The sequence below is a fragment of the Poecilia latipinna genome, unplaced genomic scaffold (assembly GCF_001443285.1).
Source record: "Poecilia latipinna isolate Pla-1442-1.1 unplaced genomic scaffold, P_latipinna-1.0 Scaffold1759, whole genome shotgun sequence".
Classification (NCBI taxonomy): Eukaryota; Metazoa; Chordata; class Actinopteri; order Cyprinodontiformes; family Poeciliidae; genus Poecilia; species Poecilia latipinna.
In genome coordinates, this window is record NW_015114375.1 from 47985 (window position 1) to 60175 (window position 12191).

The 12191-nt window shown below is 41.2% G+C and overlaps 2 protein-coding genes across 5 annotated transcripts in view; one reads left to right on the forward strand and one right to left on the reverse strand.

The window, feature by feature from the left end:
- The window catches only part of gas7a (growth arrest-specific 7a), a 28968-nt gene extending 21685 nt beyond the window's left edge, over positions 1–7283 (forward strand). For all 4 annotated transcript variants that reach the window (XM_015060959.1, XM_015060960.1, XM_015060961.1 and 1 more), the window contains 6 exons: positions 998–1076; positions 3075–3206; positions 4248–4371; positions 4780–4859; positions 5052–5150; positions 5676–7283. In XM_015060959.1, coding sequence (XP_014916445.1) covers positions 998–1076; positions 3075–3206; positions 4248–4371; positions 4780–4859; positions 5052–5150; positions 5676–5789 — 628 coding nt within the window. In that variant the 3' untranslated portion in view covers positions 5790–7283. The remainder of the gene's footprint in view (positions 1–997; positions 1077–3074; positions 3207–4247; positions 4372–4779; positions 4860–5051; positions 5151–5675) is intronic.
- A 1603-nt stretch (positions 7284–8886) lies between these two features.
- Positions 8887–11095, reverse strand: rcvrna (recoverin a). Its single transcript, XM_015060962.1, has 3 exons — positions 10119–11095; positions 9851–9962; positions 8887–9763 (listed from the first exon to the last, which is right to left on the reverse strand). Exons 1-3 carry the CDS (start codon positions 10497–10499, stop codon positions 9645–9647), a joined length of 612 nt encoding a protein of 203 aa, XP_014916448.1. The 5' UTR covers positions 10500–11095; the 3' UTR covers positions 8887–9644.
- Between the last annotated feature and the right edge of the window lie 1096 nt (positions 11096–12191).

The following is a 12191-nucleotide window of genomic DNA, read 5'->3' on the forward strand; positions in this document are numbered from 1 at the left end:
AGCTAACGCAGCAGAGAGCGAAGCTAACGCAGCAGAGAGCGAAGCTAACGCAGAGAGCGAAGCTAACGCAGCAGAGAGCGAAGCTAACGCAGCTAACGAAGCTAACGCAGTAGAGAGCAAAGCTAACGCAGAGAGCGAAGCTAACGCAGCAGAGAGCGAAGCTAACGCAGCTAACGAAGCTAACGCAGTAGAGAGCAAAGCTAACGCAGAGAGCGAAGCTAACGCAGCAGAGAGCGAAGCTAACGCAGCAGAGAGCGAAGCTAACACCTTGCTCGCTGCCATGCTAATGTTACGCTGGCCATGGGGTTTAAGGGTAGAAAAATAGTGATGGGCAGATATCTCCATCCAACAAAACCCACAAACGTGTCTCCCTCATCAATACAATTAGGCGCGGTCACATCCAAACAACACAGGAACTGCATCTGTCACGTGGTTTTCCTTAAAGTGATACGCGCATCAACACGCGGTTTCATATTGTTTGCTCGGCGCATGTGCCGAGGTTTCTGTGTTGTCTGGCCGATCACTGCATAAAACCCAATAAAATAAACTTTCTAGTTCCTCAGCTGGGAAATTCAGGTGCATTTACATTTACACAAAAATACAAAAACTGGATGGATTGATGGATGATCACCTAGTGTCGTTATTTTTAAATTATTTTTGTAATATGTCAGAGCAGAGTGTTGCTTATTGAACCACAAAATGACATGAAATGTGACAAATTAACTGAAAACCGGCCAAGTTTTGATTACAGCAGAGAATCAAGTTTTAATCCGATGATGGAGTCTTAACTGCAGGGCAGGAAGTTAATTTAACTGTTCACATTTTAAATGCTTGAATCTTTTCCTACCGTTCTAAAATTCATTCACCCTCCATCCTCTGCGGCGCGGAGAAGTCAGAGAAAGTTGTTGTGTTTTAGTTTGGTATTTAGCTGTAAAGTTGTTGAGTTTTATTGTAATATTCCATGAATACTCCATCCACGATGCGGATGTTTCCTCAGGACTCTGGGAGAGGCCTGGACTCAGCTGAAGAAGAGCCTCCATGATGAAGCTGAAGTTCACCTCAAGTTCTCCAACAAGGTCATTTCCTTCATCCACTCAGATTTCAGATTAAATAAAGAAATTATAAACAACCGTAAACAGAGACTAAATTTAACAACACAGACCAGATTATGTCTGAATGAGGTATGATAATCATGAGTGAAATATGATATATGATCCAACTACTTTGAATTTAAAGACAGAAGCTGCAATAATTCATGCTGCTTCTAAAATAACAAACAATATTAATTGCTATTATTGCTATAACTTTGTCCATTCCATATTATTGCTGTTCAATTCAATTTGATACATAGACCAAAGGAAAAATAGTAACAGTGATGTGTTGAACTGCATTATTCTCAGAATATCTTTCTTTTTCTGTTTTACCTGTTTCATAAGGGAGGGATAAGTGTGGCTTCCTTCCTTTAAGCCAGCTGACAGTCAGTGTGCAGCACTGTGCTGCCCTCTTATGTAATTTCCCTTTGGGATCAGTAAAGTATTTTTTGAATGCAGCAGAGAAACTCAGGTCACTGCATTACGCTCATCAGGAAATGTTGGATGGAAACTTTGACGCCGTAACGTTGTGGAAACTCCTAAACCCTCCATGACATGAGGTCTGATATCTGCTCGCATGTGAAGCTTTTCATATTCATACATACAGTTTGACAGAATGTCGTACATCCAGCCACATCCTCAGGTTTATTTTCTGCTAAAGAAAGGAACCCATTCCAGGGTCTGAGTCCCAGTGATGCAGAAATCAAAACCAGAGGGGCTGACCCCCCACCCCCCACTGGCTAATTAATTAGCTGCGTGTTGTGACGGGCCCAGACCCAGGGCGATGCAGGCTGACCCCAACCTGCTCCACTTGGTCCGGCGGCCAGTGAAGAGTCTTATCAAGCTGCTGCTCTCAGTTTTAATAAGAGCTGCATTCAGAGCTCTGCTGCTGCACATCATAAGCTTTCTGCACAACAATGGTGCAGGACGGATTATAGGCGTGCCTTCAGAAATAGATTTCTGATTAGAAACTAACGATGCATTTGTTCATGACGCCTCCACCTTTAACAAGAAACAGTAAAATGAAAAACTTACCTTCAAACATTTAGGGTTCATTCCCACCCGCCCTGGTCAGTCCGCTTTTATCCGACTCCAGTCCGTTTTCCTTTAAAGTCCGGTTCGGTAGGTGAGGTGTGAATGCTAAGCTAACTCTGGTCCTCCAAACCTCATTCTGGGTTCAGTTGAAGTCAACTCTGGTTCGGTTTGAATACTGTGAACGGCAAGCGGACCAGAGACCGCTCCAAAAGCAGGAAGTGCACTACAGTGCAGGGCATTCTGGGTAAATTCAACCAAAACAAACACACTAGCCTAGCGCTAGCAGCAGAATTGGCTCCTGGTCTTTACTCAAAGACTAAAGAGAAATCCTCCAACCGCTAAAATCTCCATCTTGTTTCCATCTGGTGAAGACGGAAGTTGCTCTCAGTGTCTTCAGAGGTTTTTGTGTCGTTTCCCTCAGTGGTTCTTGGTGCAGCGCCCCCACAGGCCAGGAGGGGAACAGGCTGGTTTGACTCAGAGCCACAGCAGCTGGAGGAGGAGCAGATGGTGGAGTTCTGGTTGAACTGAGACCACCGGACTGTCAGGAAAACGGCCTTAGATACATTTATTCTGATTCCAAACTATTAAACATGTAATAGTGAACTATAACTCAACTTTTCTGCATTTTTGGGGCATATGGTGCAAAGAACAAAAGTAATCATAATTTGCAAAGAGTGACATAAGTTTAAAGCTTCAAAATGATTTTACCCATTTATAGAGGAACCAAGAATTAAATTACTCATCAATCAGGTTTATAGCTGGTTTTAAAAGACTGGAATGCAACATTAAACTAAATAATGTGCAACAATAAATCAGTTTTATTGTGAATTCTTTGCCAATCTGAGGAGTCATTTCTAATATGCATTTGGAGGTTTATTCAGGATCAGACTCCATTTTTAATAAGGCAGAAAGCTCATATTAATTATACAACATTCTTTGTGTCTGCAGCTGCACACGGAGGTAGAGAAACCGTTGCTGACGTTCAGAGGTGACAACTTCAAGAAGGATCTGAAGAAATACGATCACCACATCGCCGACCTGAGGAAGCAGCTGGCCAGCCGCTTCGCCGGCGTGGAAAAGGTAACCAGCAGGCAGAGAGACGACAGAAGCAGGCGGCCGAGTCAACTCGCTGCGTCTTCCTCCCACCTGCTGATTCAGCTCATGAATGGAAGCTGCTTCTGTTTTTCTCCTGGTATTTTCACGGCATGTTGTGGTGGGCGGCAGCCGCATGGCCTCCTGTTATTCCAACCAGCAGGAGAAAAACAAGCAGAGCTTCTTCAGCCTTCATGTCTGGCAGGTTCACTGAGTTTCCTGAAGGTTTATGGAAATCTGCAGAAATAACTGGTGAATTATGATGTTTGTATATTTGTTTTGTATTTGAGGTTGAATTAGTGCAAATATGCCTGGTGTCAGTCTAGTGTACAAAATTAGAAATACATCAAAAGATGCAAATGAACAAATAATTTGGTTCCTTTTTTTAAAAAAAATAAAAACATTCTATTGCCTAAAATGGAGAAACTTTATTCTTTTAGTCAAAACTGAATCATCTGCAGCTTAAAAATCCGTCTAACTTCAAGAAGATCAGACCTTTACACTGAACTGACAGCAATACAGTGTAGAGATGTGATTATTAACTAGATTAACTTATTAATAACTGGATGCAAAAGGCACTTAAGAAACTTTTGTATCTACAGTGTTTAAACCAGGTGAAGCTAAAACTAGAAAATATTTACAGACAATGAAGGTTAGGCAAAAATGTTAATATTTTTTAACAGTTTTGGCTTAATTAGAGCTCTGACTGTCTCAATACTCCAAGTAACGATTAATTGATTACTGAAGTAGTTGACATTTATTTCACTAATCAATTATTCATGATTAATCTGATTAATTGTTCCAGCCCTAGTTAAGTATTTATCTGAGACACAGTCTGGGGGAAGAAAGCGTCTCTGTAGCGCCGGCTTGAAGATTAAAGTCTAAGCAGTTTGTGTCCAACATGTGTGGGGTCTGCAGAGACGTTAGCTGAGCTTTTCCTGATGCTAAACCTGAACAAGCATCAGTTCTTTAAGTAAACACAGGGAGAGTTCATCTGTGTGTGTGTGTGTGTGTGTGTGCGTGTCATAGGCTCGTAAAGCCCTGGCAGACCGGCAGAAGGATCTGGAGGTGAAGACGCAGCAGCTGGAGATCAAACTCAGCAACAAGACAGAGGAGGACATAAAGAAGGCGAGACGGAAATCCACACAGGCAGGTCAGAGGTCAAAGGTCGTTTGTCAATTTCTGAATCAATCTGTTGTTGTAATATCAAATCAAAATGGAAAAAAATGATCCATTTTTATTTAGAAAAACAAAAACGACTCCTTTAGCTGTGTTTTTTCAACAGATTTAATGGAGGATAAAGAAATGATCACATGTTTGATGTTTTACTGAGTTGCTCAGATGTTTTAATTCAATCTTTCAATAAAAATGGTATAAAGTTGTCCTGATGTATTTGCTTTATGTTAAATTTAACTGACTCGGCTGCAGACGTTGTGAGAAGTGGTTTCTTGGTGCCCTCTGGTGGTTATTACAGGCATTACAGAAACCGTTAGTTTGTAGACATAAATAACTTAAGTAGTTATTAAATCTGAGCTTTTATTCGTTGTCTAATCGTTGACAGGAGATGATCTGATGCGCTGTCTGGATCTCTACAATCAGACTCAGTCCAAGTGGTTTGAGGAAATGGTCACAACCAGCATGGTAACGTGTCACTTCCTGGTTCAAAACGGCTCATGTTTTCATTACAAACATCTAATTTTCACTCATTAATGTGAGTCAAACCTCGTTTCCATGGTTACTCAGAGGAAAGATGTCATGACTTGCTCCGTCTGCCTGTGGGACTCGGATCATTTTGTGATGTTTAGCCGTTTCTTCTCGCTGGTTCCTCTGCAGGAGCTGGAGAAGCTGGAGGTGGAGCGGGTCGAATGGGTTCAGCAGCACCTGCGTCAGTACACCACCCTGCGGCACGAAACAGACATGTTCAACCAGAGCGTGCGTCCTTTCTCCATTTTCTACAGTCATGAACCCTCAGATGAACCTCTTTGGAAACTCAGTCTTTGTTTAATGTCGCAGAAACAGCTGCAGCCTGTTTATGCGACATTAAACTGAATTAATGTTAAAATATAAATCAATATCATCTGTGAGAAATCAATCAGGAAGATGATTTTATTATTTTTTTTACATCCAAAACAAGAAAAACGTCTGAATTTATAGGGTCAAGATTTATTCAGAATCAAATGATTTCATTGATTTAAAAATATCAAGCCTACTTCATGTTGTCAGTCAGGTTCTACTTAAGTGACTTTCTCACATAATTTCTTTGGATATTTTTCCCTAAATCATGAAATCATTTTTAAAAACTACTTTTTGTTTTGGTTAGATGATCTCAGTGGATCTCTACTGAGATTAAATTCAAAAAGTAGACTTATGAACATTATAGACTGAATACGGAGTGGAAAAAAGAATAATATCTTTTTTAGCTGTAAGGAAGCTGCATGACGGCTGTTTTGTTTCCAGACGGTGGAGCCGGTGGACCAGCTGCTGCAGAGCATGGATCCAGCCAAAGACAGGGAGCTGTGGGTGAAAGAGAACAAAACTGGCGAGGTTCGGCCTGTGGATCTGGACATTTAGGCCCGGATACCCTCCGACCTGCTCTCAGTGTCACCGGGTCCGATAGCCTGAGAGCGGCCCGGTCGGCGGACGGTGCATGTGCAGCCTGCTGAGCTCTGACTTTAATCACAACGAGGGAAGATCGAACGCAGTCCTGGAAAACAAACGGATCAAAGAACCAGCATGTTCCTCCTAAACTTCACCCGTCACTAAAGCATTAGCTTACTGAATGCCATATAGCGTACTCTGCTGTTTACCTGTTGTAAATTATATATATATGAAAAAAATCTATGTTCTTTAAAATCTTAAATTTAGCTTCGATCAACTTGTTTCCATTTTGTGCTAACCAAACAAAAAGAAAGAAAGCTGCAGTCTTATTGTGGACGTTAACTTTATTTTAGATACAGATTCTGAAACTGAAAGAGGTTTGATGATGAATATATTTTCATATTTCTTCCTGGTTCATTTCGGTGGAAATGCATGTTTGACCCTCCATGCCTCATGATGGTGGTTTTGTGTAGCTCACTGAATTTGCACAAGGTGATCTGTGTTTTTAATTTAGGCTCTTTCTACAACAGAAACGTTCAGCATTAATATCCAGCATCCTCACATGTTCAGAGCGTCCAGCGCTTGGAACGGAAATTCAGCTCCCAACATCACATTCAGGCCCGGGTCCGATTGGGATCCAGTCTGCAGGAAAAGGTGGTCCAAGTTACACGAAACACCTTTTAGTGCCTCTCAGTTTCTATACCTGGAATGTCCTTGATATATTCTCTGCATCAGTGTACATTTGTAGATACTGGTTAGATGTATTTTGCTGTGAAACGTTTTGACAGATCTGCAGATGTTCAGGCAGGCGAGGTGTTTACACTCTACAACGTTGTTTATTTTTGGTAAATGTGCAGGGAATATTTTTACGGTGGTGTTGAGCAGCAAAAAGCTAAATTGATCAATTTGTGTGCTGATCAACAGACGATTCGATTATGCATTTCTAGATTGGGTGGATCCAGTTGCAGCACCAAGTCAGACGAAGCCCATCAGATCCCCGTCTGCATGTAGAGTCGGTTTACGTGTGCATTTCTCTGTCGTCTTCACATTTCCTCTGGTCTATGTCTTTGGTTTATTTGCTCATTTAATTCAACTGCAAGGCACAAAAAATATTTTGATGAAAGATAAATGTAAACTAATGTTTTAAATATACATTCTTAGTTTTGTGAAGAAGAGGAAAACGATCCTGTTTTCATCCCACCTGGCTACACGTGCAGGCTTTGGTAGTGTATTTGTTGTAGAGGTTTCATCGTCGTGCGTCAGTGTTGTGCACTAAATGTTGTTACGTTCCAACTAAATGCTCCTGATAGGAGTCTGATGATGACGTAACGGTTGACCTAACTGGCCTGTGTGGTGACTGTTTACATTAAATCCAGTGTTTCAGAATGTTTTGATCATTCGTGACCTCTGTCCCGATCGTGAACCGAGGAATGCAGTGTACAAAATAAATCTCCTCTGAAAATTAAACGGTGCAGTGTCATTACATAACGCTACAGGGAAGTCGGGATTGTAGAAATGTTCCATCAGTGGGAAGATGAATTTAAAAATGAAATTATATGCTGTTTGCAAGGACAGCAGGTGCAGTTTGTAGCCAACCATAACTTTATTGTGTCCTGTGTTATTGACATTAGATGCTGTATTAGAAATATCTGGATACAAACATGGAGAAAACTGTTGGAAATAACCTGAAAGACAAAAATAACTTAAAATTAACCAATGGAAAAGAGAAATTATTTTTGAAATGTAGTTCAATAGGTTTGTCACTAGTTGTTTTTTTTTTTTGATAAATATTGTAACAAAGTTTATAAGTTAGCATAAACGGCTTCTTCTTTCGTCCTGAACCCAGCCCGGTTCGTCCCCACACCTGGCCACGCCCCCACACCTGGCCACGCCCCTACACCTGACCACGCCCCTCATTGTCACTTTGCGACTACGTCACTTAATCATCCTAGGCGCCATTACGGACGGGAATATCGAACCCAGCGACTGAAATTGGTTTCCCAGTTGTTTTTTCCAGTTTATTCATGGCTCCTGCTTGTTCGAGTCTATTTGTCTGTGAGTGTAACTCACCTGGTTGGGGCTCATAGATGGCGGGAGTTTCAGAAGTGGATAACAGCTAGCCCTCCCTCCTGACGTCTTGATCAAATTACAGACTTTGCCTGAATTCAAACCACACATGGCGGGGCGGCACTGTCTCCATGTCCACTAATGGTTAGATGTACCTTCTCCTTATATTTGATATTTTAATCATACTTATAAAGTGCATGGACGTTTGTCTTCTTACCTTTTAAAAAATATTCGCTGCGAATCCGCGGTTACACCGAGGGCTAACGGTCATTATGACTGACAACTGCCATCCATCGCTACCATATTCTTTTTCATTTAAGGTTATAAAATAAAATGACAAGTTTGTTTGTTTGTTGACCGCGCAGCATCCTGTGACCATTTTAAAACTGAAATCAACTAAATAAAAGTGGTGTTGGGCCAAAGATGTCTGCTTTTAGACTAGCTTTACGGGAGTTGTTTCAACGTCTGTCATCGCGGAGTGCCAGAGAGCGTGACGTCATGCGCAAAGGCCCAATCGACTCCGCCCACTTTGCTGGAATATTTTCAGAAAGCTAAACACTTTAAGGAAAGCTGTAGATATTACTCTCTTTTTGTGTTTCCACTTACTAATGCATATCAGGATATATTTGAGCTTTTAAACTCGGCAGTCCTAAGTGTTTTAGAGTCTGTCACAAGTATTTCCAGTTTGGAGCTAATAACCCTTGGCTGTGATCCCTAACCTGCGTTTTATTGCCTTTGACGGAAATAAATTCAACACCATCCAAGTATGGCGCAATTTTATGAGTTGTATATGGCTTTTATTTCCAAAAAATAAACTCTCAAAATTTTCTTTGCTTGATTCAACAGTAAATGAACAACCAATCAGAACCTCGCTGCTTAAAAAGTAACAAGTTTATAGTTGCCATGGTAACTACAGCTCAGCAGAGTGGGAGGGGGCGGAGCCTGAAAAAGTTGTTTCTGTTCAAATTCAAATCCAAGCAAAAACTGCAACATTCTCCACAGATCCAAATGGCTGAAAATTTATTTATGACACTCAAAGGCAAACGTTTTTAGAACATTAATTATTGCTGTAAACAGATTTCTGCTAATATTTTTTCTAACTTCTTTCTATTAGATAAATTACAAATAAATAAATTAATTTCTCAGACAGAAATGAATTGTGCTGTTAGAAATAGGTATAAATTATACATATTCAAGCAAAGTATTGTCCCCCGTGTTAAGCCCCTATTATCCTGCCTGGACTCTTAGCACACATGCTAATACGTGAGTGTCTCAACTGACCTTCAGCTTTTAATAGGATTGGTTGATGCAGGCGGACTGTTAACCTGAGCCTAATTCCCCACATAAGAAGCTCTAGTTCTGACTTTTTCACAATTAGGCTAATGAATGAACCAAAGTGTGAAAAAAACATGCAGCTCTCTGATCGCTAACGGTAATTAGCTGGAGGCATTATGGCAGGCAGACAAGCTAAACTGGGTGAGATATCCAATACACAAAGGTAGTCACTTTTAATAACATCATAAACTACAAAATTTGTACAAGTTTTCATATAAAAGCTCTAACAAGATTTAAAGGCTGCCCCGTATTAATTACCCGTTAGCTAATCTGAAGCTGCAGGCTTGGTTACTATCACCAGGTGATTCATTGTTTTAGCTGGTAACCAGAACAGAGTTCACAGAAGAAAAGACATAAACAGGCAAATTAAAAAGGTAAACAAAAATAGATGATCAACAGTCTTAAATCATGACGCTAGCTCCTGAATTATTGCTTCTTTTCTTTCAGCTTGTCTTTGATTCTCTGAGGTTCGTCGTATTGTATCAAGCGCAGGATGTCCTTGTTGTCCATCACTCCCTGGATGAATTCGCCCTCCGTGATTTTATCTGCAAAGGAAACAACAACATGTCTGTCTCAGATGAGTTTTTAACGCTAAAAGCTGCTGCAGAGTGAAATGATTTAATGAAGTGTACCGTTTTCCTTCTTTCCGAAAAATGCCCAGATTTTTTCAGCTCTCTTCTCTGGAGTGTTTTCGTCTTCAGGGAGTTTCGTCTGGTCGTCGGCTGGGATCATGTTGAATATCGACTGCAGGAGAAAACCACAGGACGTTTGCAATTAACTTAATCTGAACTTTGACCTTAAAAAGATCAGGAGATAGTTGCTATTTCCAGCCTCTCAGATACAAGTTGACCCACAGCTTTAGCCAGCGAATAGTTAATGGTTGAACTGAGACAATAGTACCCTAACGATCTCTTGGATCTCGTTCTTGCTGATGGTTCCATTGCCGTCCACGTCGTACAAGGCGAAGGCCCACTCCAGCTTCTGCAGAGTCTTTCCTCCAGAGGTGAGGTGCAGAGCGACGATGTACTCCTTAAAGTCCAGGGTGCCGTCTGCGTTGGTGTCGAAGCTCCTGAAAACGTGGCGTGCGTACGCTGTGGGGTCGGCGCCCGGGAAGAAGCTGGCGTAGATTCCTTCGAACTGCTCCTTGGTGATCTTCCCGCTGGGACACTCCTTCAGGAAGGACTGGTACCAGGTGCACAGCTCCGCCTCGGAGTACTTGGTGTTGGACTTGAGTTCCTCCAGGAGCTCCTTGGACAAGGCGCTGCTCTTGGTGTTCCCCATCCTGCCTCAGATCTTCCTCCTTTCCTGCGTTTGAGGGCTGAACGTGTGCAGAGCTCAGAGTTTCTCTGCTTGGCTGCCAAATGAGATTATGGTCATCACTATCTAAATCCAGACAGCTGTCCTAAAGAGGATAAACACGTCACAGCGTTATGACACCTTCACTGGGAGACACATTCACACCGCAGTCCGAGACAAACTAATCCAGATATATATTTATTGTCTTATGTTTTAAATTTAAACTTGATTTCCTTTTTTATTACTTATTTTTCTAGTTTGAATTTGTTCCCATTATCTTGAATGTTTATGTATTTTATTTTCTTAATTTCCTGTTTTATTTTGAAAATCAATAATCATCATGGAGTTGTCTGCTAATCAGAAACTGCAGAAAGAATCAATTTATTCTGTTACTTCAAGCCGCCTGCTTCCTTTGCCCTTAAATGGCTGCTGTTTGTGTTTTGGTAGTTTTGGTCTGAAAGGAGGTTTCATTTCATAACTGCTTATAGAATATGGCCACAGTCTGCTTTAATAAGGAACAGGGTGACGCCAGTACATAATATCTGCAGTCAGGAAGTCACTCAGAAACATTTTGCTTCATAATTACAGAAACATTTGGTCCGAATCAGAAGCACAAGGAATAGAAATAATAAATGATTAAATTCAGTCTGAATATTTTATGATTACTCATCGTTATGATTCATCAAAATACGTTGTCAGGAGAAACAAAGTTATTTTATTTCCCTGTATAAAACGTTGTTGTCTTTTTGCATTTCTTGACTCGTGTATTTGGTTGTATTTGTTTTCTTGCAGATAAAATAAATGTTGCTTTTCTTTTTTGTCTCTTCTCATTCCTGAAACTGGTTCATCGTCTAAACTTTACATCTCGTCCTGAAATTAGCTGCAGCCGGTGAAATAAAGACGCAGGCTGAGAAAACCAAATGTTAAGGGAGTTTTTCTGTGCTGACGAGAGACGAGATGGTTTTCTGTGAGTCGGACCTGCAGTTTGGTCCTGGAGCAGGACGTCAGCGAGGATCTGACCCAACGCAGCCGAGGCCGGCCTGCAGCCCCGCTTGGCGTCCACAATGTGATGAGATTATCCACGTCTCCATTGTAATAATCTGGGGCCAGATTGTAAAGCCATCTGCTGCAGCGGCACCAGAACCGAAGCAAGTGGAGGCAATTAAAGAAACTAGAAAACAGAAGAACATTAAAGAAACCCTGATGAATTCTGGACGAGGATGAGAGATTGCGGTCAGACAGAAAGATTTGAGAATAAAGTCTTAAATGATTTACAGAGGAAAACATGAAGGAGCATTCAGGGCTATTTATTAAATGATATGGCCCAGTTTACCAATATTCTGCTCACAATGCCTCCAGCCTTATTGGTAGCATTTTAAAGCCTGAACAAATCCCTAAAACAAATGAACCTTTTATTCCATCAGAATAATCCGACACTGACGGCCTTAAACATCCAACTCTTTACGTATTTCATCACTAATAATTATTCACACTTTTGTTCTGTAATGTGGAATTAGAGCCAGAACTTCCTGGAGTTTAAATCTAAAAAAGGAAAGACAAGAAAACATGCTGACCTGAGAGGCGTGTTCAGCTCAGTCCAGTCCAATTCAGTCCAGTCCAGCTCAGCTCAGTCCAGTCCAGCTCAGTCCAGTCCAGCTCAGCTCAGTCCAGTCCAGC